The sequence below is a fragment of the Armigeres subalbatus genome, unplaced genomic scaffold (genome assembly GCF_024139115.2).
Source record: "Armigeres subalbatus isolate Guangzhou_Male unplaced genomic scaffold, GZ_Asu_2 Contig207, whole genome shotgun sequence".
In the NCBI taxonomy this organism is placed as follows: Eukaryota; Metazoa; Arthropoda; class Insecta; order Diptera; family Culicidae; genus Armigeres; species Armigeres subalbatus.
Genome location: NW_026942913.1, coordinates 972419 through 997958, shown reverse-complemented (window position 1 = coordinate 997958; position 25540 = coordinate 972419). Strand labels below are relative to the sequence as shown.

General features: G+C 40.3%; 1 protein-coding gene across 2 annotated transcripts in view; it reads left to right on the top strand.

The window, feature by feature from the left end:
- Positions 1 to 629: 629 nt before the first annotated feature.
- LOC134203710 (bifunctional 3'-phosphoadenosine 5'-phosphosulfate synthase-like) overlaps positions 630 to 25540 on the top strand; it is a 55949-nt gene continuing 31038 nt past the window's right edge. The window contains exon 1 of one of the 2 annotated variants that reach the window (XM_062678573.1): positions 630 to 1021. In XM_062678573.1, coding sequence (XP_062534557.1) covers positions 983 to 1021 — 39 coding nt within the window. In that variant the 5' untranslated portion in view covers positions 630 to 982. Of the gene's footprint in view, positions 1022 to 24703; positions 25421 to 25540 lie in introns of those variants that run through there. The other variant, XM_062678572.1, reaches the window with a different exon arrangement.

The window sequence follows — 25540 nt, the reverse complement described above, 5'->3', positions numbered from 1 at the left end:
ATTTTCTACCTCTTGAATGTCAAAAGGCACTCATTCTGCCGCCATTATCGAGCGCAAAATACTGGATAGTCGACACTTCATTTGATTTTCATGTCCCGTTTCGGGACGTTCTTCTTCCCTATTATAGGAAGATCCATTAATTACCATTAAGAAGATCCATTAATTATTAATTAGCCCCTCCCTCCTATGTCACACTTTATGTATGAATCACCTAAATTTTTTGTATGGATTGTCAAACTTCGGTCAACCTCAACACACGTTCAGTTCGCGTTCGATTCAAGCGACTTGTTATTCACTTATTGTGTATCCGGAATAAATTTATACCGCTTTTTATACCGAAGTTGGATTTTTCTCCAGATACAGGCAACTTTCCCAACTTCGGAAGTAGTGCCGTGGATTCCCCTAAAGATGCGCTAAACAACGACTTCCGAATTCTAAGTTGGTGCTACGCCGACAATACCTTGTCTAAACGTAGCATAATGATTAATTTTAGCTGCCAAAAAATTAGCCAGAATAAATCGATTCAAAAAATCGATTAATTGGGTTTAAAAAATCGATCCAGGAAAAAACGGATCGAGATCGCCCACTCCTAGTTTAATAATGTTTACGTTTTGTCATTTGTGCTCAGGTTTTGTGAATGAAACTTTCTTCACTGGATGATGTATCATCGTCAGCAGTTTTCCCGGTCGAGTACGTGTGAAATTGTTTCCTGAACGTGAAGAAATCCCGGTAAATTGCGGTTTCAAATCATTCGTAGTGGTGGTCTCGTTGTAACTGCAGGGCTTATTATTCGGTCGCAGTCAAAAAATATAGAAAATCGAGTAATTCTGTGCAATACTTCCATTTGCTTATCGCGAAACATACGGCATATAGGTCAATAGGTGCTTTTATAAGACGATTGAAGCTGAGTAGTGCGTAGCATCAAGTGGATACTGACAAAAAGTTCACCAGGAAGTGATTGTGGACTTTTAACATAAAGAAGATGAGTGAAGCAGGAAAAGAAACGAAGAAACAAAAAACGGTTAGTGAAACACAATGTTGATCGCAACTTTTCATTCAATATTAATAAGTTCTATATACCAACCTGATACCAACTACTATTTAAACTACTTACTATCACCACTATAGGTGATATCCCAGCAATAGAAATTTGTAATTCGTATAGGACATAGTGTGGTGCGTCGCGACCCCCCAGCCTGTGTATGTAATCTTATGGAAGGTGGTCGCGACTCCCCAACTTTGGGAAGCTATGCTATACTGCCGTGAATCGCATATTTTGTTCCATATGAATAGGAAACCCAGCAAAAATGGGACAGATATGCGATTCACGGCAGTATAGGACGATTAAAAAAATGTCACGGGTTTGGACAGCAAGGCAATTTTAAAATAGCACAAAATGTCGATTCTGAAACTAATCACCCGAGATAAATATTCTTTCTTAGAAAAAATATGCACAGATTATGTTCAGCTATAGCTATAGGATTTTAGATAACAACTGTTTATTTAATTTACAGATCGAGAGTTTTATAACATGCTACATGCTACATTGTCTTCTACAATTTTCCAACTTTAGTATCGGAACAGTTTACCGCCACTATAACTCCTCCTTCCATACTTATTCAAATCCAACATTTCTCTTCCAATCAACTAAAATAATTCAGGACAGAATTCATTTTGAATTGTTGAATTGCTGTTCAGGAATCAATTCGCAAAAATATTGGCTTGTTTATAGTAAAGATAATCTTTTTTCTTCTCTTCAAAATACGTTTTGATTTACTGACCGGTTGCACAGTCGTTTGTAGATGACTTTCTTTTGTTTGCTACTGAATAAATTTTGCTAAGTTGCAAAGGCCGACGGAGGTTCTTCGTAGCTTAGTTGGCTGAAAAAACACCAGTCTAGCGTATTGAGGTTCGTAGGTTTGAGTCATATCGAAGGAAAGTGGTTATCTCCAATACATTTTCCAAATCATAATCTGCCACGTAATGTACATTCTTGAGCAACACATGATTAGGACCGAAAAGCCAACAATGTTGAACCGAGAAAAATGAGATTCACTAATTTAATTCAGTGATTCATGTAGAAACTCCTTTCATTACCAAAAACATGTCAATGCTATACGTAAATGGCTGTATTATAACTGCAAATTTAGATTTGAAAAACCATTCCAAATCTACAAATTTTCATGTAAAACAAAAATCGCGCCGTTTACTCGCATTACCGGCTGCACATCTGGCTTTTAAGCCGTTTGCTCAAAGCTAGTAACATCAGCGGATTTGATTAAATTTGTTAGTCAGAGTAGTTCTGCTATGCGTTATATTGAAAACCTAGTAAGAATATGAACTAAAAACAACTTGAAGCCAGATTTTCTAATTAAACAATATAAAGTGAAGGGCTCAGAAATTAGAGCAAAACACTCTGCATGGTAGCGGCACCAAACAAAAAACTTAAAAACCATTATGGTGCAAAAATAGCATTAAATGTGCTTCTTAAGAAATATCAAGAACGGAATTTCACCTAGCATGAAGAATTATTTGCAAGGTAATCGTATATGCAAGAAAATCAAAAATCATGGTTTTGGTTTATAAGTCACATCTGAGTTTTCAGAACATTGTAAATTAATGTCAAAGTGTTGTGCTCCAATACCCGGAAAATAGTCAATAAACTTTGATTGAACCGAAGTTTTATTGGATATCTCGAAATCTGTGTGGAATTCAAATTGTTCGGATTGGGACAAAAAACCTCGATGTAGCGTTGGTAATACGCTCAAAGCTAAAATATATATATATATTTGGTGATTTCATATATAATCAATATAAATTCAAATTCAATTTTTACAATTTTTAGTTTTTTTTTTCAAGTTAAGTAAACAAGTCAAAGTGTTCGACGTAACCTTTTTTTTCAAATAATGTGTGCAGCAAATGTTCATCATTAAGACAAACTCATTTTAGAATAAGATTATGTCTTTTTGGACTTTCGATAGATATTCTCAAGCCCTGACCTATACACAAACATCATACAACGCAGCACTATTGTTCGCCTATAATATGCATATAACATGACAAATCGAAGCATTATAAGTTTAGGGAGATATACACAATATAAATGTCTCCAATCTTACATTCCCTGAAATCAGTGCACGTCGTAATCGCCTTCACCTTATAGGGGTAGTAGGGGTAATATGAACATACGTGGCAATATGAGACACCCTCAATTTGAGCTTATTAACAAGTTTTATGTAAAAGTTATATTATCAATTCTAACATGTAAGGTTTTGAAACGAAACTGATTAAAATACAGGTCAAAAATTCATCACAATCAAAAGATTTGTTAAATTTGAATTTTGTACATAGAGTAGAGTGGGGCAAGAGTGCGCGTGGGGTAAGAGTATGGTTTCGATTTTTTGAAGTAATACAAAAAGATAAACTAGCAGCACTGCATCAGTTTGGCAGGTATTCTGGCCAACTATTATCATGTGTAATTGTAAACGATTTGAATAAACAAAGGAGATATGGAGTTAGATAATTTTTTGGTCATTTTGCTAAAAATAATTGGGTTACCGCAACTAGTGTTTCATTACCATATATACGTTCAATCAGGAAACGGAGCAACTGTACCGCGCTAATAACACACGAAAGTTCTATGAGAAGTTAAACCGTTCACGTAAGGGTCACGTGCCACAGCCTGATATGTGTAAGGACATAAACGGGAACCTTCTTACGAACGAGCGTGAGGTGATCCAAAGGTGGCGGCAGCACTACGAAGAACACCTGAATGGCGATGTGGCAGACGAAGATGGCGGTATGGTGATGGACCTGGGAGAACGCGCGCAGGATAGAATTCTACCGGCTCCGGATCTCCAGGAAATCCAGGAGGAGATTGGACGGCTGAAGAACAACAAAGCCCCTGGGGTTGACCAACTACCAGGAGAGCTATTTAAACACGGTGGTGAGGCACTGGCTAGAGCGCTGCACTGGCTCATTACCAAGATTTGGGAGGAGGAAGTTTTGCCGCAGGAGTGGATGGAAGGTGTCGTGTGTCCCATCTACAAAAAGGGCGATAAGCTGGATTGTAGCAACTACCGCGCAATCACATTGCTGAACGCCGCCTACAAGGTACTCTCCCAAATTTTATGCCGTCGACTAGCACCAACTGCAAGGGAGTTCGTGGGGCAGTACCAGGCGGGTTTTATGGGCGAACGCTCCACCACGGACCAGGTGTTCGCCATTCGCCAAGTACTGCAGAAATGCCGCGAATACAACGTGCCCACACATCATCTATTCATCGACTTCAAAGCCGCATATGATACAATCGATCGGGACCAGCTATGGCAGCTAATGCACGAACACGGTTTTCCGGATAAACTGACACGGTTGATCAAAGCGACGATGGATCGGGTGATGTGCGTAGTTCGAGTTTCAGGGGCATTCTCGAGTCCCGTCGAAACCCGCAGAGGGTTACGGCAAGGTGATGGTCTTTCGTGTTTGCTATTCAACATCGCTTTGGAAGGGTAATACGAAGAGCAGGGATTAACACGAGTGGTACAATTTTCAATAAGTCCGTCCAGCTATTTGGTTTCGCCGACGACATAGATATTATGGCACGTAACTTTGAGAAGATGGAGGAAACCTACATCAGACTGAAGAGGGAAGCTAAGCGGATCGGACTAGTCATCAACACGTCGAAAACGAAGTACATGATAGGAAGAGGTTCAAGAGAAGACAATGTGAGCCACCCACCGCGAGTTTGCATCGGTGGTGACGAAATCGAGGTGGTAGAAGAATTTGTGTACTTGGGCTCACTGGTGACTGCCGAAAATGATACCAGCAGAGAAATTCGGAGACGCATAGTGGCTGGAAATCGTACGTACTTTGGACTCCGCAAGACGCTCCGATCGAATAGAGTTCGCCGCCGTACCAAACTGACAATCTACAAAACGCTAATTAGACCGGTAGTCCTCTACGGACACGAGACCTGGATGATGCTCGTGGAGGACCAACGCGCACTTGGAGTTTTCGAAAGGAAAGTGCTGCGTACCATCTATGGTGGGGTGCAGATGGCGGATGGTACGTGGAGGAGGCGAATGAACCACGAATTGCATCAGCTGTTGGGAGAACCATCCATCGTTCACACCGCGAAAATCGGACGACTGCGATGGGCCGGGCACGTAGCCAGAATGTCGGACAGTAACCCGGTGAAAATGGTTCTCGACAACGATCCGACGGGCACAAGAAGGCGAGGTGCGCAGCGGGCAAGGTGGATCGATCAGGTGGAATATGACTTGCGGACCCTCCGTAGACTGCGTGGTTGGCGACGTGTAGCCATGGACCGAGCCGAATGGAGAAGACTCTTATATACCGCACAGGCCACTTCGGCCTTAGTCTGAATAAATAAAAAATAAAAACGTTCAATCAGGTCAACATTACACCTTTTCGATAACCTATCGTATAACGTACTTTATGGTGCAGAACATCAATCCGGTTGGTTTTCCAAGAAGTCAAAACCATTACTTGAATAATTTTTGGGACTGTGGGGTAAAAGTACGCAGGAACCGATGGGGCAAGAGTACGCATATGAATCTTCAAGTTCTGATGTCAAACCCGTATCTCCGGCCGAAATAGGACTTCTTCCAAAGCGTAAAGATTCACAACTAAGAAAAAAGGGACATAATTCGAAATTATAACAAGTTTTAGGGGTCTCCAGTAGCCTTGCAAGCAAAGCCGTAGGATTGCCAATCCGGAGATGGCGAGTTCGATTCTCGGTCCGGTCTAGGATGTTTTCGGGTTGGAAACATTCTCGACACCCTGGGCATAGTGTATCCATTGTACTTGCCACACAAGATACATACTCATGCAATGGCGGGCATAGAAAAGCTTTCAATTAATAACTGAGGAAATGCTAATAGAATACTAAGTTGAAAAGCTAGGCCAAGTTCCAGTTGGAATGTAGAGCCATTGAAGAAGAAGAAGAAGAAGAACAAGTTTTTAGGATAAGTTGAAGTAATTCGGTGTTAGAAAGGACTTAGCGATCCAAGCGCTGAAGCGAAATAATGAAATTGTATTAGGACTTGTTGTACACCTAAACATAGTACGAAAACACAATTTCATCTAAATGATAATTTTATTTAATCAAAAGAAACATTAATAAATTACGCAACGTTTATCTTATCTGGGAGGGGTTGCGAGATGTATGACGATCCATATAATTTTTAGAGGATTCATAAAAAAGTGTAATATAGGGGGAGGGGTGATGAAATAGCCAAATTTTACGTTACGTGATTGGTGGACTGTCTTTAAGGAAAATTCCTTTGTATACGCCACGTGAAACCTGATATATATTTTTACCTCTGTAGTTTTTTGTATATACAAAAAACAATGGTCTTTCGTATGAAAGTGCACGTTTTTAGGACCCCCCTCCTTTAAGAGTTACGTAATCTTTAAACATTCCCTAAAATATGTTCATTAAACATCAATTAAATGTTATTAACTCTTATTTGTGTTAATATATATTTAAAGCACATGATTGGATAAATGCGTACTCTTACCCCACCCGATGCGCACTTTTACCCCACCGGTGGGGTAAGAATGCGTTTTTCACTTGTCTTGCAATAAGGGTTCTACTAAAACGAATCTCAATAATTTCAATATTTTTTCCACTGGGTAACATAAAGGAAGAGTATATGAATCATCGACACTGATTTGATATGCAGAAGCTTGCTTTATAAGGGCCACATGATCGATTGAAAACTAAGTGCGTACTCTTGCCCCACTCTACTCTACATGTTTGTACTGATACAAATTTGAATTTATTAAAAAAAACTTTTTTTTTCAAGACCGCTCTCTGTGGGGCAATATGGGCGTACCTGCACAGAGCAAGATATTAGGCCTTAATATGCGAACAATTTCAATTTCAGCTGCCGAATACAAGAATATTATCACAATACCGGATAACTAACAATACCACATTACTGCGATTGGAACAGAAAAAATGACCATTGACCAATTGAAATGTGGCTGTTCACACGGTGAAGAGTGGCAAATCGATTCGGTCCGCTGTTGTGCGGTTTATTAATCTCATTTTATATAGATTTCTCTAAACCAGAGGTTCCCAAACTGTGGGTCGCGACCCCCAGGGGGGTCGTGGGCTGTTCAGTGGTGGGTCGCGAAAGACAAATCTTAATTCATAATTTTGTTACTATTTTGTCCCACAAATCTATTCCATATTTTGAATTAGGATCTAACTAATGATTGAATGATTAAAGCACAACAAACCTGACGAGGTCAACGGCCTTTTTTTGCTATACGATATTTGGGCAAGTAGAAATAAGTCCTATACAATCCAAATATAAGCCCCGAACCCAATCCAAAACTATTCCAAAATCCAATTCGAATCCGATCTAAATCAAATCCAAATCTATGTAAAATCCAATCCAAATCTAATTCAAATCTAATCCAATCCTAATCAAATTGAAATCCATTTCAAATTCAATCCGAATAAATTTCAAATCCAATCCAAATCCACCCCAAATTCAATTCAATCTATTCTAATCCATATCCAATCCAAAAAAATTGACGAATTTTTGACAAATACAATGATGGGATATAAAGCAATTTCTTGTAATTTGTCCAATCTAACGCAAACTCATTTTTATCTAATTTCACAAAATCAATGCATTTGGTACCTAGTGTAAATAAGACTACCAAATTTGTTAGATATTCATTGCAGTTCAAATGCAGTATTGAATGCAGTTCGATAACTGTAACGCAGTATATATATATATATATATATATATATATATATATATATATATATATATATATATATATATATATATATATATATATAAACTATATAGTCAAACGGTTGAGCAGCGCAATGCAACTGTCATTGATTTGCATTTCTCATTCTCACTATAAACTCCACAGAATTGTGGCCTGACTCCTAGCACCGATAGCACCTGTCCACTAAAAGCAGCTGGAGTTTGTTTACTGGGCATAATGATTAGCCGATCTTCAACTTCCCTTGCTTCATGACCTTTTTGACTTCCGCGACTGGTAACTTATGATAGGGTACCTGCGTGCCAAAGGGATATCCTCTTAGACGTATAGAGGTCTTCCTGACCTTTGTACTGCACTGCTCTCTGAGGCAGAGACGACGTTGTCCGATCTCGTCCAGTTGCGTGCACTGGAGGGCCAGCTTCCTATAGTTCGTACCGCTAAATTGCGCTCCGCGTCTCAGAACCAAGATCATTTCACTTCGTGACTCCGCGCCGAAAGCTTTTAGGCTGCCAGCATCGATTTAAGGAATCCCCGACTCGCTAAACCGTTTCCATTGCCGCCAAGCCCATCGTCCTTTCGGTATGCTTCAAAGGGAGCTAGTGCACAACGCACCCTCGAGGTTAGCTGTGTGTCTTTGCAGCATCGAACATCGTTGCTCGTTTTTTTAGAAGAACGCCATGGTATCGTGCCAGTGCATTGCCGGCTTTCCAGGTGGCCTTACCACGCCCTATGTCCTCGGAAGGTGGGAAGGGTCGACTTCGCGCCTGGTTCCCTCTGCACGACTGGTATCAAAAATGATGATGCCGCGTGCACCCCAAATTGACCTCTCTGCGATAGGGCCTATTCGCCAACGCACAGCGGTACTTGCCGACGCAGTGCCTACGCCTGCCCCAGCCTGGACGAGGACCCTTCCTCGGGCTCGGAACCCGCCGGGTTGACCAACGCCGCGAAAGCGACGATACCATGTTGTTCTTCGCGCGGACACTTGTTTGATAAAAAGGATCGAGTTCGACCACAGGGCACCGGTATCCGCCTGAACTAGCCATTCGTCGAGTCCACGCGCCACCTCCACCTAGGCTCCGAGACGTAGTGTAGCCGATAAAACGGCGTTCCAGCCAAATTCATCTTTACACATCCTCCGAACTAGGTTGACCGAGGTAGTGTCCAAACCACATGTGGCAAGCATGTGGTTACGCATTGTGCGAAAACGTGGGCACACGAACAACACGTGTTCCACCAGTTCCTCTAAACCTGCGCACACCGGACACTCGGGCGGGGCTGGTGTGTGTGTGACGTCAAAATCATCATAGGAGATTTGAACGCTCAGGTTGGCCAAGAGGAAAATTTTAGATCGACTATAGGGAAGTTCTGCGGGCACCGGCTGACATCGGTACACCTGGAGATTACCACTGCAAACAGAATCACAAATCGACCGCTTTCTGATTGATGGACGGTACTTGTCGACGTCAGGACATATCGTAGCGCTAACATCGACTCTGACCATGGTGATGGATAAACTGCAACCAAAACTATCCGTCATCAACAATGTTCGGTACTGACGACCACCGCGGTACGACCTGACTGAAGCAAACCCTCTATCGCCACTGCATACGCGCAGCATCTCGAGGCAGCGTTGCCAGAAGATGGTGAGCTCGATGGGGGCCCTCCTGAGAACTGCTGGAATACAGTTAAAGCAGCCATTAGCGACGCAGCGGAGAACAACGTCGGGTATGTGGGACGAAGTCGACAAAACGATTGGATCTACAAAGAGTGCTGACAGATTCTGGAGGAGAAGGTACCCGGTACCCGGCAAAACGTGGAACGTTATAGATGGAAGCGGAGACATTAGACCCGGAGGAGAACAAACGCTGCCTGGAAGAAGCGGAGTGCGAGAAGATGGAATAGCTGTGCCGTTCTCAAGAAACACGCCAGTTCTATCAGAAATGTGCCGAAATGTGCAGGGAAAATGATGGGAGCATCTTTACGTACGAACGTGTGGAAATCGAAAGGTGGAAGCAGCACTACGAGGAACATTTAAATGGAGCTGAGAGTACAGGCAGTGAAAGTCAAGGCAGCGAAGGATATGACTACGTCAGTTCAGCGGACGATGGAAGCCAATCAGCCTCACCTTGGGGGAAGTTGCCATCCAATAACTAAAGACAAATAAAGCAGCAGGTAGGGATGGTTTCGGAGCTGAACTCATCAAGATGGGTTCGGATGGCCGCTTGCCTGCACAAACTGATAGGGAAACTGAACAGCTACTCGAGAAGTGGAAGGAAGGGGTTATATGCCCCATCTACAAGAAAAGCGACATGCTGGAGTGTGAGAACTTTTGAGCGATCACCATCCTTCATGCCGCATACAAAGTGATATCCCAGATCATCTTCCGACGTCTGTCACCATTAGTGAATGAGTTCGTGGGAAGTTATCAAGCCGGCTTCGTTGACGGCCGCTCGACAACGGACTAGATCTTTACTGTACGGCAAATCCTCCAAAAATGACGTGAATATCAGGTCCTCACGCACCAATTTTTTGAAGATGGCTAGAGAGATATTTTCTCCGCCATTGGATGCATCCCAACCACTGCCCTAGGCACGGTGCCACCGGATCAAAGAAACAACTGGAATGATGGCGAATCCGGGACCGTTAAAATGATCCGGCTCTCTAAAGTGAGTGAATGATTCGTGGATCATTTTTCAAACGATCCGATTCACCAAATCAGCAAATTGCTTGACCAATTGTAGAGAAATAATAAAATTAAAAGTTCATTGTTTGTAATCCATATGCTTGTAAACAAGAAAGGGTGAAGTTGTTGTCAGTAGGGGTGGTGGGGGTTAATTGGACACCCTAAGAACTGCTGCTGATTATCAAGTGGCTATCAAGAAATTGCATTGTTCAATGCAGGTGTGTCGAAGCTTATCTTATTGGTTAAAAAAGCCTGTTGTGAAAAAAATTTGAAAAAATATTTTAGTAGGGGAAAATACCTATTCTTGGCAGTCATTCGCCAAATTGAATGATAAAAATAATGAATAATTACACTAAAAAACAGGTCCAGTTCAACTGGTATACATTTGTATGCTCTTTCTTTGATGGTTGGTATTCACTAAATATAACAGCTTTTATCACAAACTCAGTAAATTTAATATAAAGTATCAGGTTAACGTTTCTTCTGTTGGCATAGCAATTTCTATTATCAGCAATGAGTTTGCTCCCTTTAGCAACTAGACATGGAAGTAGAAAACTGGTAATGTATTGGTGCCAAATGCTGGTTGTTTATATCCTCCAGTAGTAAAATTCATTCATATTAATCGGCCGCACGCTCATCTCGCTTCACTCAATTTTGGAACAAACTTTATTGTTTATCAAAACGGGTTTAAGGCAAAACATGAATTTTTAGCCTTGGCATCAATTTTATGTCATGTAGACAAATAGGCAAAAGCATTTAAACACATTGTAAAACAAATTTAGCCCTTATGCGGCCAACAAAAAACAGACGTGAATGGCAGATAGGGTACCCCAGATATTGACCGTTTAATAACTTTTACCATTTTCAATCTATTTGAATAATGTTGGCCATTTTAGAGAAGGGAACTTATATGCTTTTTGTTCGCTGCCAAGATTTACATTTTTTGTCTTTTGTAATGCCTTAGAGTCTTAGAGTCTTAAAGTTTTGTAATGCCTAAAGTCTATCAACCAGTTTCAAATAAACAACTTGCTCTTTGCGGTCCTTACATGATATGTTTGTTCCATAAAAAAAATCATGGTGGTTGTGTACAAGACACGACCGCTCGACATAACTACGTAAAACCAAATCTATACACATAAGAATGATTTTTTGTCTGTCTGCCCTTATAGACTAGGAAACGGCATGAACATTTGTATGTAGAGGTTTTTTTGGAAACGATGAAGATTCTTATGATGGTATTAGACCCATACTTTTCTGGAAGGGGGACTCCCATACAAATGAAGTACAAATTTCTGCTTTAATCGAAAATTAATCTAAAAAATGGAATCCAAATTTACGAATTTCGAATACTTAACCGTCTTTTAAATAATGTAACAAATATATAATTAATCAGTTTCAGGTGATGCGAAGCTCGTCAGTTCTGGTAGTATAGTATATTAACATTAACAATATATTCCACCTCGTGAGTCTTCATATGTTGAATAATGGGCAGCACTGTCCTATCCAGCCGCTGGAGCCACCCCATTCTTACACTACGTTTCACAATTGAATAATAAATAATACCCTAAAAGTAGGCAATTATTTATGGTTGAAATGCGCTATGTAGGAACGGGGATGGTTATGATTTTTTTGATGAGCTTGGAAAGTATTGAAATTGCAAAAGGAAAACGGTCCTGTCAGCCACATAAGGGTAAAAATACTACGGTGTTGCTATCACTTTTGATATAATTCATGGTCTGCGAAAAAATCTGAATAGAAGCATTTGTATTTTAACACTTTTTTTTAAATAAATGCCATTGCCGGATTTTTTGTTCGTATTTTTCCTAAAATCAAATCACGAAGAATTGTGCGTGGTATCTTTTTAGCGTGTGTTTGATATGCCCACAAACACATTCTCCCGCTCTATTCCGAAGTGTGCTGCTGCCAAAGAAAACGATAACGAATAGTCCCGATTTTATTTAGTGAAACATAGAGCAAATATTGCATAAATTTGCTCTTTGTGGTGATAATCAAGTGGTGATAAAGTGTAAAAAGTAGTGTACGTACTTAATTTGTCGTGTCAAACGCAATAAAGAGGAGAAACAGGCGATCCAAAAAAGTAAGTAACAGTTTGCTTTTCGTGCGCTGCTTTCTTTGGCAATGCAATAATGGCAAGGATTTCGTAGGTGCAAATTTGTTTCGGTGATTAACACATCAAATCTTGTTACTTCTACACAAACAACTTATTTAAATGAAAGCTTAGACTTGAAATTGTGTGATTGAATCAAAATTATGTTCATAAATAGTGTATGTTTGCTGGAAAACGCAAATATTGTTGAGGGTGCCAACAACTGTCGCACCCTGCCAATGCCGTATTCTACCCTATGTTATTTTGATCATTTAAAATTAGTCCAAAAAAGTTCAATTTTGTTTTGGGCGGGGTAAAATGGTCAGGCGGTGAACAATATTGTAAATAAAGCAAATAAGTCGATCAAAATATTTTAAACCAAATACATATTCTCAATAATATTCAAAATGTTACCCTTCGTTTTATCACAGACAAGCAGACGTATCAGGCTTGGTCAAAATGATAGGACGGGATTTTTTTAAATATTCAATTCACCATTGCTCAGTGAAATATTACCAGGTTCCTTTGGTTTTGGCATGGTTCGCCAGGAAATTCATCTAGTTTTGAAAAATGGGTTAAAAATCATGTTCTGGCCGCAGGAGAAATTCCGGATTATTTGAGGGCGTGTCAAAAATGCTAGATTTTGTGCGCCTATATTATTAAAATGGATAAAATGTTGGCCCTTTCATTCATTTCATTTCATTTAATTTATTTAGTTAACATTTAAACAGATAACACTGAATCAACAATTTGACGCCACAATGCACGGTTCGAGGCCGCATCTCTCCATCCTCGGATACGCCCCACGCTCGCCAAGTCGTTTTGCACCTGGTCTGCCCATTTCGCTCGCTGCGCTCCACGCCGTCTCGTACCTGCCGGATCGGAAGCGAACACCATCTTTGCAGGGTTGCTGTCCGGCATTCTTGCAACATGTCCTGCCCATCGTACCCTTCCGGCTTTAGCTACCTTCTGGATACTGGGTTCGCCGTAGAGTTGGGCGAGCTCATGGTTCATTCTTCGTTGTTGGCCCTTGTTATACTCTTTTACAGAAACTAGAGCTTTTATTGAGTTGATTGATATATAGACATCACAGATCGGATGACAATCATCTGAGATATGGATGTTTCCATGAACGAGGTGCGTTGTATGGAAATATTCGCTCAGGAATGTAGAAATTGTACGAAAATGTATATGTGGAGCGTAAATGACCAGATCCCCTTTTTCTTCACCCCTGATTGATTATCCCACTATCAACCGAATCGATTAAGGTTGAAATTTGAGCTAGTTTATCTCCATTTCTCTGTCAGAACATTGCTCAAACGGGCTTGGTGGTCATATGGCTACCGCTTCTGCCTCATACGCAGGAGGTCGTAGGTTCAATCCCAGGCCCGTTCCATTCTCCTACTTTGTATCTTTTCATATATTTCTCATGTTCTAGCAATCGCTTTCATACCGTTTCTATCTTCTTCTTTCTATCTTCTACCTTCTTTCTTGATTAGTTCTAGCAGATAACTGTTAGAATTCGAAATGAGCGAAAAAGTTCGTTTCGACATCCAATTAGATAGAATACTACACCCACCCTTTCATTACTATCACATTGGCAACCCGTTAACCAAGACGAACCTCTGCCATAAAAACCTAACCCCCAGATTCCAATGAAATTCCGCAGGAACTCGTGGCGAGTGCAGAGGTGTTCTCGGCTTGCAATGGGCGAGTGACTGCATCATCAATTCCTTCCCATCCCCGATGACCGTGAGGACGTGGCCAGCGCCGTTATCGACCTTCCAAAATACTAGAGCTCTCGGACTGTGCACATTGAGGTTGGAGTGCAGATCCCATGCTTCCATCTATTGGTTCCCTGTGCAATTGCGATTGTTCTGGTCGATCACGGAGTAGCAACTACGAAATGCACGGTCATCATGCTAAAAATAAAAATTTCTCTGTCAGAACATTGCTCACTTTACCCCTAGGCGACATAACCAATTTACCCCCATAGCTACATGTTTTTCAAATAACACCTAAACTAAGAAAAAAGTTAAAAAACTATCTTACACCACCCAGTTCTGCTTCATAACAAGCAAAATGAACGATGTGAACGATATTTTGGTTTAGAACTACTAACTCCGAGTTTTCATGGCTTAAATGCAACAGTGCTTAAATTACATCAAACAAGCATTTTGCGAAAGCGTGCATAATTTTGCTAAAATCTAGCTGCTAAATAGATATTTCATTATTTGAAATAGCTCGGAGAGCATGAAATGCTTAATTTATGGTGTAGCATGGAAAATTATACGATAAATCCATAAATAGGGGATAAACAAGCCGTTACCCACTTTACCCCACCTGTTCACTTTACCCCCGCTACCCCTACGGTTCAAAAGTGTGAGCCTGAATGACGAACGTTTCACTATTTTGCATTCTTCTTGCGTTTGGTCTAAGGATCCGATCCGCATGAAAGATCCGGATCATTGTAATGAATGACCCAGATCTGATCCGTTCATCAAAGTGATCCGTTTTGTCCATCTCCAGGTGGAACAGAAGAATCTGCATGGGCGAGATTGCTGCTACACTGCACGAGGGCGAACGAAGCACTACGTACCGTGCAAATTCAAGTTTTGGACACTTAAGCACTTTGTTATGAAATCAGTCTGTTAACACACATTTTGAGGACAATCCTCACGGCATCCAAATTTAAAAGTACTTGCGTTTTCGAGGGCACACCACTCAATACGGAAGCAACGCATAACTGTCATTTTGCGTGAAATAATAAAATGACAGTTGTGCGTTGTACGTGATGAACTTATACTCACTAAATAAAAAATCACGGAATTAAAGTTAAAAAAAAATTGTGCCTTGCTTTTGTATTGAGTGATGTGTCCTCTAAATCGCGAGTACTTTTAAATTTGTATTCCATGAAGATTATCCTTAAGTCTCATTGTCCTAATTACCATCACAACCATAAAATATATCGCTTATCTTTGTATTACGGTTAGTTAGTACGCTTTCTGTTTTATTCAAACTCCGCTGCTTATATTGTATTCATATTTCGGACACAACGTTTCAAACTTTGGACATCAAATTACACAATTTTGAAAAGATCAATTGCAAATAATTATCACTAGATAGCTCAGACTGACATTCAATTATTTGTATTAACATGGATTACTAGAATGGAACTATCCTCAATAAAGCTAAAACTATGAGCCCTTTCGATTCAGCTGGATGAAACATTCTAATGAAATGTTTCGGAAATGTTTGCCTCCTATACAAACTGGAGTGTCCGAAGTTTGATTATGTCCGCATTTTGATTTTCCACGGTAAACGGGTGCGAAACAGACACATCGCGATTTTTCGGAGGAAGGCGAGTCCGTGAAAAGACGGAGCAACTGTACCGCGCTAATAACGCACGAAATTTCTATGAGAAGTTAAAACGGTCACGTGTTACAGACCGATATATATATATATATATAAGGACATAAACGGGAACCTTCTTTACGAATGAGTGTGAGGTGATCCAAAGGTGGCGGCAGCACTACGAAGAGCGAGTCTTCCGGGTCCGAATTTCCATAAAATTCAGAAGGAGGCGGGATTAATGAAGTTTGCTTGGTCAGCAAGGAAGCAAGCTTGCCCGTAACCCATGGTGTGCTCTATATATCCATTCGCTATGTAGCAGACCGCCTATTCCGCTTTATGCTCAAAGGGGATAACGCCATATTCTACACAGGCAGCAAGAGCCGGGTATGTAGAGACGTCTACTCTGGTCTGGTTCACACTTAAACACGAAATTTTATTTCGGTAAAGTAAAATAACGAACATGGTCGGCAAAGCTTATCTTAACTGAAATCTCGTTGAAAATTGACAGGTTTCTGACGAGCATCGGTATTTCACGCTGATTGCAAATACTCGGCAACAAAATTTGCCAAAGCGACCGGTAAACTTATTTCTGACCGAAATTCGGTGAAGCTAATCTGTCAAAATTTTACTTTTCTATTCAATTCAACACGATTCAGCATGTGTTTGAAAATGCAGATAAAAGCAAACTTTGGAATATTTTAATGTAAGTACATGTAAATATTGTCTATACGGAACAAATTTATACCGCTTTTTATTAAAGAGGCTCGCAATCCTTCTTTCAAGAGGTTCGAAAGCTTCCCTTCATCATTCTTTCAAGAAGCTTGGATTCATACAGTCAAGAGACTCAGAAGCTTTTTAAGTGGCTTTAAAGCCGCATTTCTAGAGGCTCGGAGGCCTATTTTCAAGAGGTGTCGAAGCCTACTTTTATAGGCTCGGATGGCCTCTTTCACGGGCTCGAAATTCGCGTTTCAAGAGGCTGCAATCGCGAGTGATCTCATTTGCTCGCATGAGTGGTTTACTTGCAACTTTTGATGGAGCCTTTAACACAACGTCAATTGTAAGTTTAATGACAGTGTTGTAAAAATTGGAAACTATAAATCCTAATGTGTTGTGCAGAATACAAAAGTATACGTTCTAGAGTGTTAGTATTTAATAAGAAAATGCTAATCGACCCGCTAATATATAAAAAAATAATTAGCGAATGATCGCTGTAATCTTCTCAGAAGACTACTGAATATAACAAAACAATCCAGGGGCCGTTCACTAATAACGCATTAGTTACGGTTGGGCGAAGAGGAAGAATTGCTATTCTCTTACGTTTCATACGAAAATATGTTTGCAAAAAACTGGTTATGCAAGCGAGTTAAAAAAAATAGAAAAATACCTAACGCAATCAATGAACCGCCCCTTCAGCATTATTGTTTCTCTTTTTGATTATCAATATTTATTTAATTAGGATCTTTCATCCTAGCTATGCTCAAGTAACTATAATAATGCTTAAGCAGCATGATATGCATATTGCATATCCTTGAAGAATACAAATGGCACCAAATATATATTGAACGAATCAATATACCTACATCTAAAATATTACCAGTAAATTTTATGCCTGCGTTTACTGGAAGATCTTGAATGTATGGATTGAGCATCGGGGATTTTTTGGCAGTCATTTTAGCAACTTTAATAATGAAGGTTTGTAACCAAGTAGATTTGAATTAGAGATGAACATTCTTTACTGACGATTTTTACCACTTGCTAGGAAGGCTGCTTCTCGTTGGGTGAAAATAAGAGAGACATTTCTTTGTCTTTGGGAATCATGAAAATAAATTGATTGATCAGATTTAGGGTAAAACGTCCTATCGTTGTGGTATGCTCTAGTGCAGCGGTTCGCAACCTTTTTCTTGAGAGGTACCCCTTTGGTGAAAAATGACAAGAAGATGTCGATAAGAATTTTGATATTGATATTTGATATTTGATTATTGATATATGATATTGATATTTGATATAGATATAGTATTTTGATCTGTAATATGATACCGAAAAAGTATTCTTTCAACTCGGGAAGTAGAAACACGTGATAGTGTTGAGAAGATTCACAACAGCTGATCGATATAGGGAAGAGTGGAATCAAACGCACGTATCAATCATGAAACTTCAACGTAGACATCAAAATCAGATAGTATGTAGAATTCTAACTGTTTATGCAAAATACCAATCAAGTAATTGCCTATTCTAAGTTTTATAATGGGCTTTCTTCAGTAGTGCGTTATGCATCATCCCCACCTTAAGCATTGTTTACGTTTTGGAAAAATTTCTTTGAGAGTGTCGCGAGCAGTGACGGGAAATGTCAAAAAAATGTCGTGGGATTGCAATTACTAATTTGTTAAAAACTTTTTTCAGAAGTTATGACAAGTTTTTACTATTTAATGCTCAAAAGATCCTAAAACTTTGTCGAACAGATCATTATTCTAAATACAAAGTCTAACCCATGAGAGCGAAATTTAAAAAAAATGTCACGGAATGTCATGACATGTCGTTTGACACTAATTCGGCACTCACGCCGCCAATATCAGATTTAGATAAATGACCTATTAGAATCAATAGCAATAAAATTCATCACATTCAAGTAGGGGAATTGTTCCGTTTCCCATCTCACTGTACATATATTCATCTCATCGCAAAACAGAGAAATACAGCACCAAACTTGTCGCTTCTTTTTGCTAACATGCGTGCTCACTGCTAAAACAATCACAAAAATAAACAAATCAAATACCTTTGCTTTGTATTTTGATGGGAGCTATGAGATGAAGTGCCGAACCGTTCCCCTACATTATACACATTTTATCAAGATTTAAAAATTGTAAGTTTTGCTAACAACTTGGCTTATAGCCTAAAATTAGGCAATAAACTGATGATTTCCCCCGATAATCACCTGGGTGCTGACAACCGAAATAAGTAACCCTTTTGAAAAGTGAAAACAATAGTTAAATTGCGACCGCTACGGTGGCATTCAATATTGAATCACAAAATAGAGTAAATTTGCTTTACAAATACGTAATGCGCTCACCATTTCGATCGTTTTGAACACTTGACAAATGAGCAAAAAAAACTTGGGTTTTCACTTGCCAAAAAAAAATGTTTTCTCTGTGCTTCGAAAATGAGCACAACAAAATCGTGCTTACATAGCACACGTATGGCAAATGTTAAAATGACCATACCTGTTTTGTGTCAAAAGTTACGATGGGGTGCCGACAACCGACCACCTTCCCCTACTACATCAACACTTCCTTTCCCTCCCAAGTTACGGTGAAGATGGGCGCGGTCAGGAGTAGTAATCCTCATGCTTTTGTGATTTTTATCCCAGATTGGAATTTGGAATCAAGGACCAAACCCACCTTGATTCCTGATAGCAATCTGAATAAGGATTTCAATAGAAAAGAAAAACATGAGTGTCACTAGTGTCCAATCTACGAAGTGCACCGTAATTATGCTATGCTATGCTATGCAACACTGCAACCTGAAAACCTTTTCAGTTTTGCGAGCAAAAAATTTGCTAGCTGCACTAGCAAGCGCAATCTTGTTTCTTTTGTTTCTGAGTTGTAAATTTCGACCGCTTATCAGTCACACAATGCACAATGGTCCCAGAGTCGAATCCAGCGAGACAACAATATTTGCGCCTAAACTATTAGTTGCAGATATATAGTGTCTTTGGGAAACAGATTTCATATTTTTTGGAGATTTTTTCATATGTAGAGAAAATTATGACTTCCAGCAATGCACATCCATCGTATGTCTGCTCCAGCTGTGCATAGAACACTTCTTTCTCGTCATCGGGTCTCCCTTCGTGTAAGAAGTGCACGTTGTGGATGCTATATAGTTGAACAAAAACGAAGGCTTATCGGAGGCGTTCGCACTGGTCAAATTTCGATTCACTGCCACTAGTACAAACTGGGAGTGGTTGGCTAATGTTGTCCTCTCTTGAACCTCTTCCTATCATGTACTTCGTATTCGACGTATTGTTGACAACTCCGATCTCCTTATCTTCCCTCTTTAGTTTGGTCCGTCTTCTCAAAGTTAAGTGCCATAACATTAACTTCTTCTATTACTTCGTTTTACCCTCTCCAAAGCGATGTTACATAGCAGGCACGGAAAGACCACCGCCTTGCCGTAACCCTATGCGCAATACAAAGGGACCCTGAAACACAAACTAAGCACATCACCCGATCCATCGTCGCTTTGACCAACCGTATCAATATATCCAAAAGCTCATGTTCGTGCATCAACTGCCAGCTGAACTCGATCGATGTTATCATATGAGGCTTTGAAGTTAATGAACAGAAGATGTGTAGGAACGTTGTATCCGCGGCATGTGTGCAATATCTGGCGTACAACGAACACCTGGTCCGTGTTAGAACGTTTAGTCGTGAATACCGCCTGATACTTCCCACGAACGCTCTTGAAATTAGTGCTAGTCTACGGCATTAAATTTGCGAGAGTATCTTGTAGGCGGTGTTCAGCAGACACACGACACCTCTCATCCACTCCTGCAGCAAAACCTCCTCCTACCAAATCTTGGTGTTCACTCCTGGCCAGGGATTGAATCCTAAAGAGAAAGAGTCTCTCACTTATCATCTCTGTATACATATACGATATGTAGCATACCGCGAGACTTTTTCGCAAGCTGTCATGATAGCGAACTAATTCGGGAGGCTATACCCCAAGATAAATTTCTTTTAAAAAGCTCCAAATGCGGGGAGCACTGGCTCTGATGATGCATTTCAACTTTAATTTACAATGTTATAAAAACTCATATGTGAATATGTACGTTATGTGGAAGATATTGATTTGGAAAATGTATTGGATGGAGGTAACCCTCCTTAGCCGTTCGGTAAGACGCGCGGCTACAAAGCAAGACCATGCTGAGGGTGGCTGGGTTCGATTCCCGGTGCCGGTCTAGGCAATTTTCGAATTGTTTCGACTTCCCTGGGCATAAAAGTATCATCGTGTTAGCCTCATGATATACGAATGCAAAAATGGTAAGGGGCCGTACACATATTACGTAAGCACTCATGGGGGCAGGGGGGGTTGGTCAATATCTTACGCTCCATATAAATAAAAAATCATTTGTATGAAAAAAATCTTACATGGGGGGAGGGGGGTCGAAAAACCCAGAAAAATTGCTTACGTAAAAAGTGTACGACCCCTAAACTGGCTTAGAAACCTCGCAGTTAATAACTGTGGAAGTGCTTAATGAACACTTAGCTGCGAGGCGGCTCTGTCCCAGTGTGGGGATGTAATGCCAATAAGAAGAAGAAGATTGGAGGTAACCACTTTCCCTTCGATGGGACTCGAACCCATGACCCTACAGTACGCTAGACTGGTGTTTTAACCAACTAAGCTACGAAGGACCTCCGTCGGCCTTCGCAACCTAGCGGCTACTGAACGAGCTCGAGATTCCCAAATTGGACGCAAATCACTCGCAATCCATTTCTCAAGTCAACACTTCCACATGTGTATAATACACGTTCACATTAGAGGAGCGTGAGTAGGGGAAGAGGCCCCAAAACGCCCCCCCGATGCAAAACGCCTTTTGTGGTTTCCGTCATATTTACCGTCATTAAGATGGCCGTAACAAAACTAGATCTAAAATTATGTAGGTTAGGCGAAAAAAGTTTCAAAATAGTGTATGGGAAGGTCGGAAAAACTGAAAATTTCCACATTTTGAAGAAACATCTAACATTTTGGCGAGGCAGAACGCCCTAGTGGCGCTAACCTACAATGTACTTGCGTCTCCACGCACTATCCATACCAGAATGCTGATTCGCCGACGCATGGTACTTTGTTCCCTAGTAGTTGCCAACTAAAAGGCGTTTTGCCTCATGAGTTTTCCGGCAACACAATATCACCACTTTTTTGAAATGTGAATATTATCAATATGATTGAGATTTTTGTCAATTTTTGAATGGCAGCAACTAGCTATCTTGTTTAACTGTTGCATAATGTAAACATACCCATGAATAGCGTTACAAATAAGACAATAAATCAGTGTTTGCTTAGCTAGGGCATTTTGCCCCCCCTTCCCCTATTTAGAATGTCTGGCGGCTACACACATTCTTCATCAGCAACTGTACTAATCTAATCAAGTGAGGGTGTGTAAGCTATTTGCCAGTCGGTCGTCAAGCTCAGACCCGACCGCATTGCGTAGGCAAGAGCACGCAACTCAGGTTCAGTTCAATCAAAGTTTTCCAATCAAAGTTTCCTATTTCTCTTTCTATGCCTACGGGAGAAGGAGTGAAATGCATTCTTAACTCCCCTCCCGCTGGCTTTTCCCGCTCAATAAAAGATAAAAAGATAAAAGATTTCTGGAGATGAAGCCACCCGACTTGGACGTTAATTTACAATGTTATGAAAACTCATATGTGAATATGTACGTTATGTGGAAGATATTGATTTGGAAAATGTATTGGAGCTAACCACTTTCCCTTTCCCTGGATTACGAGTGATTTGACTATGCGTCCAATTTGGGAATCTCGAGCTCGTTCAGTAGCCGCTAGGTTGCGAAGGCCGACGGAGATCCTTCGTAGCTTAGTTGGTTAAAGCATCAGCCTAGCGTACGGTAGGGTCATGAGTTCGAGTCCCATCGAACAGAAAGTGGTTACCTCCAATACATTTTTCAAATCAATATCTTCCACATAACGTACATATTCACATATGAGTTTTCATAACATTGTAAATTAACGTCCAAGTCGGGTGGTTTAATCCCCAGAAATAGGCAATTAACTTTGATTATACCATTTCAATTTGTTTTACACAGCTATGCAGTAACCAACACGAAAGGAGCGAAAACAAAGCGAGAATCACCATTTTTATGTGGAGGCTGCCTAACCAATTCTGTTTTTTCGCACTTGAATAAAAGTTTGAAAAATTTATTATCATGGCTTGTTATGATTCGGAACAGTTTTTGCCTCTCTTTTATCATTGTTCGTTATCTATCCTGGCAGTTGGTCAACACAAAGGCTTTGTTGTTTTTTAGTCGACCAACACACTATGGGGAAAAGGATGGCCATTAATCGTTATGAAATTGTTAATCATATGAAAGTATATACCCTAGATAAGAGAATCGTAAAATATTGAAGCGTTATACCTATTCACTCATCAGTAAATGGAAAAATGAATTATAAACACTAGTAAAACTTTATAATGAGTGATTTGATTGCGCATATTTTCGCTTTTACGAGAACGCTGCAATCCAAGTTTTCTTAAAAATTGTGTTTTTTATTCTATATACCTCGTAATGATTAGAAAATGAACAATGACAACTAGAAATATGTTTTTTGTGTCACACCCAGTTGCAGCGCAGTCTTGGGTTAGTCTTGTAGCCGCCCAATGTTTGGCCGCGGCATTTGACTTCGAGTCGTGGTGTATATCGTCAAGAGCTTGAAGAGCAATCATGCTTAACTGAAATAGTGGTCGATTTGGTCTTCCGTTACCTGGTTAGGTTACCTCCCTGTGATCTGGTCGATAGTCTTGCTGGAGGTAAGGTGCTTCGGACTGCCACTTCGCTGGCGGATGCAAACTCTATAAATTGTTTACCTTTGTCAGATACGGCCTGCGGACTATTCGCTCCGATTACCGGTCGGATGTCCACGTTCTACACTTCCTGTCCAGCAAATTTCCTGTCGTGGCGTGAAAGTTGCCTGTCTTGCAAAGTTCCATGTTTATTATATCGATTCGTATTAGAGGAAAATGGGGCAAGACTATTCTACAAAGATCACCGCTTAGGGTGGTCATCTTGCCCCACTTTCCCCTATCTCTTATGTTGTTCGAAAAGATTAAATTTATAAGCATCTTAGGCCTGCGGCACATGGTGTCTTTGATAGGGCCTGTTTGTGGACACATGAAGCTTTTTATAGAAGTTCAATAGAGTCCACTTTCAAAACCTTACCATATCCTAGGCAAGCTTTACAATTCGTAGTGACCGGAGGAAGGGTCGCCAAGTCCTCTAAAGCATAGTGCCTGCTGCTCTTTTTAAGTATGTAATAATACCAAATGACTGTCGAAGTGATATGACATGTTTTATTATGGCAAATCGATATAGCCGCTAAATTTCGTGACTCACTAACTATCAGTTCACGACTCTCAGTTTAGGAACAAGTGCTATAAATCCGGTAGAATGTATTCGGCGTTTTAAAATATGCATACCGCTACTTCTTGGACTTTTGCTCAAAAATTTCTCTATACCTACCTGAACTAAATTCAGAGCCAGCTTCAGAATCATTTGAGTTACATAATGGCCCAATGATTAAATCGATGCTAGTACACGATATTGGATTGACATTGTCTGACACTATCGGAGTTTGGCGACAAAACTTACACTTATGGGAGCGAAAAACATAACATAGATGCTTTTCCAGGTTATTTGACATTCACGTCAAATCATGTGTGAGATCTTAAACATGCAGCTGCGTTAAAATCAATCAAAATTAAATCAACAAAACCCAGTTAGTCGTGTACCAATATTGAATTCAAAATAGTCTTCCTATTGGAATCTACTGTTTTCCGAACACACTTTCAAAGTTTGTTGGTACTGCCGTTTACGTGTCGTACAAGTGTGCAGAGTACATCGTCATGCATTTATCATTATCGCAGATTCCTCGAGTATATTCTTTATAATCGACCGACACATAAATGATGGATTCAAGCTGCTCCATGAATGAGCGGCGAGTGCTACCATCGAGCAGCTGACATCGCGATTAAAAGCTCCGCTCGACAGCACCATCGAAGTTAGTCGTCGAAAAGACACCGTTTAGAGAAAGTGTACTCTGTCCGCGCGTAGTGTACTGTGTGCAGTTTGCTGCAGGGCTTGATCATTTGATCATTTTTAAATGAGATTTTGATTGCTTTCATCTTCGATATTCATATGGAACTCTTTACCATAAAACACCAATCATTACTTTGTGCGTTATGAAAGTTTGTCCTCCCATAATTGGGTGTTAAGTGTTTGGTCGGTTCGTCGTTCCATTTGTTCGCCTGGGAGTGCTAACACGTCGTTGAACTTTTGATAGTTCAACTGCCGTTGTTGAAATCTGCCGCTCATCGTTACATCGCATCGGTTTATTTTATTGTTGTTTTCAAAAGCTGCGCATCAAAAATCGTCGAAGACACCGACAACCAGTGTGATAAGAGTGAGAGTTTTAACCCCGCACTTCTGTGTTGTATATGCATACAATCCATCTTGGGTTCCTGACTCAGTTTAGGTCAAGCAAAGCATGATTTGCAATTTTTAGACATTCGGACATATGAAATAATAATTGCTATTCGCGGAAGTCAAGTACAAAAGAGTGAAAGGAGTAAATACAGCCGACATGTTTGTCAAACGCAGAAAAGTACCCAATGCTAATAACAACGTGATTTTAAGCAACGTTAACTACGAGAACGGCCAGGTGGTTAAATCACGCTGCAGCAAGCATAAAGACTGCGATGGTAGCACAAGTGAGGTAATTATATTGAGCCGTTTTTGCGCATTTATACTTTAGTATACTCGTTACGTTCATAACACTTCTATAGTATGATGACCGGTTCGTAATGAGTAGTAACGTGCCATGAGCTGTTTATCA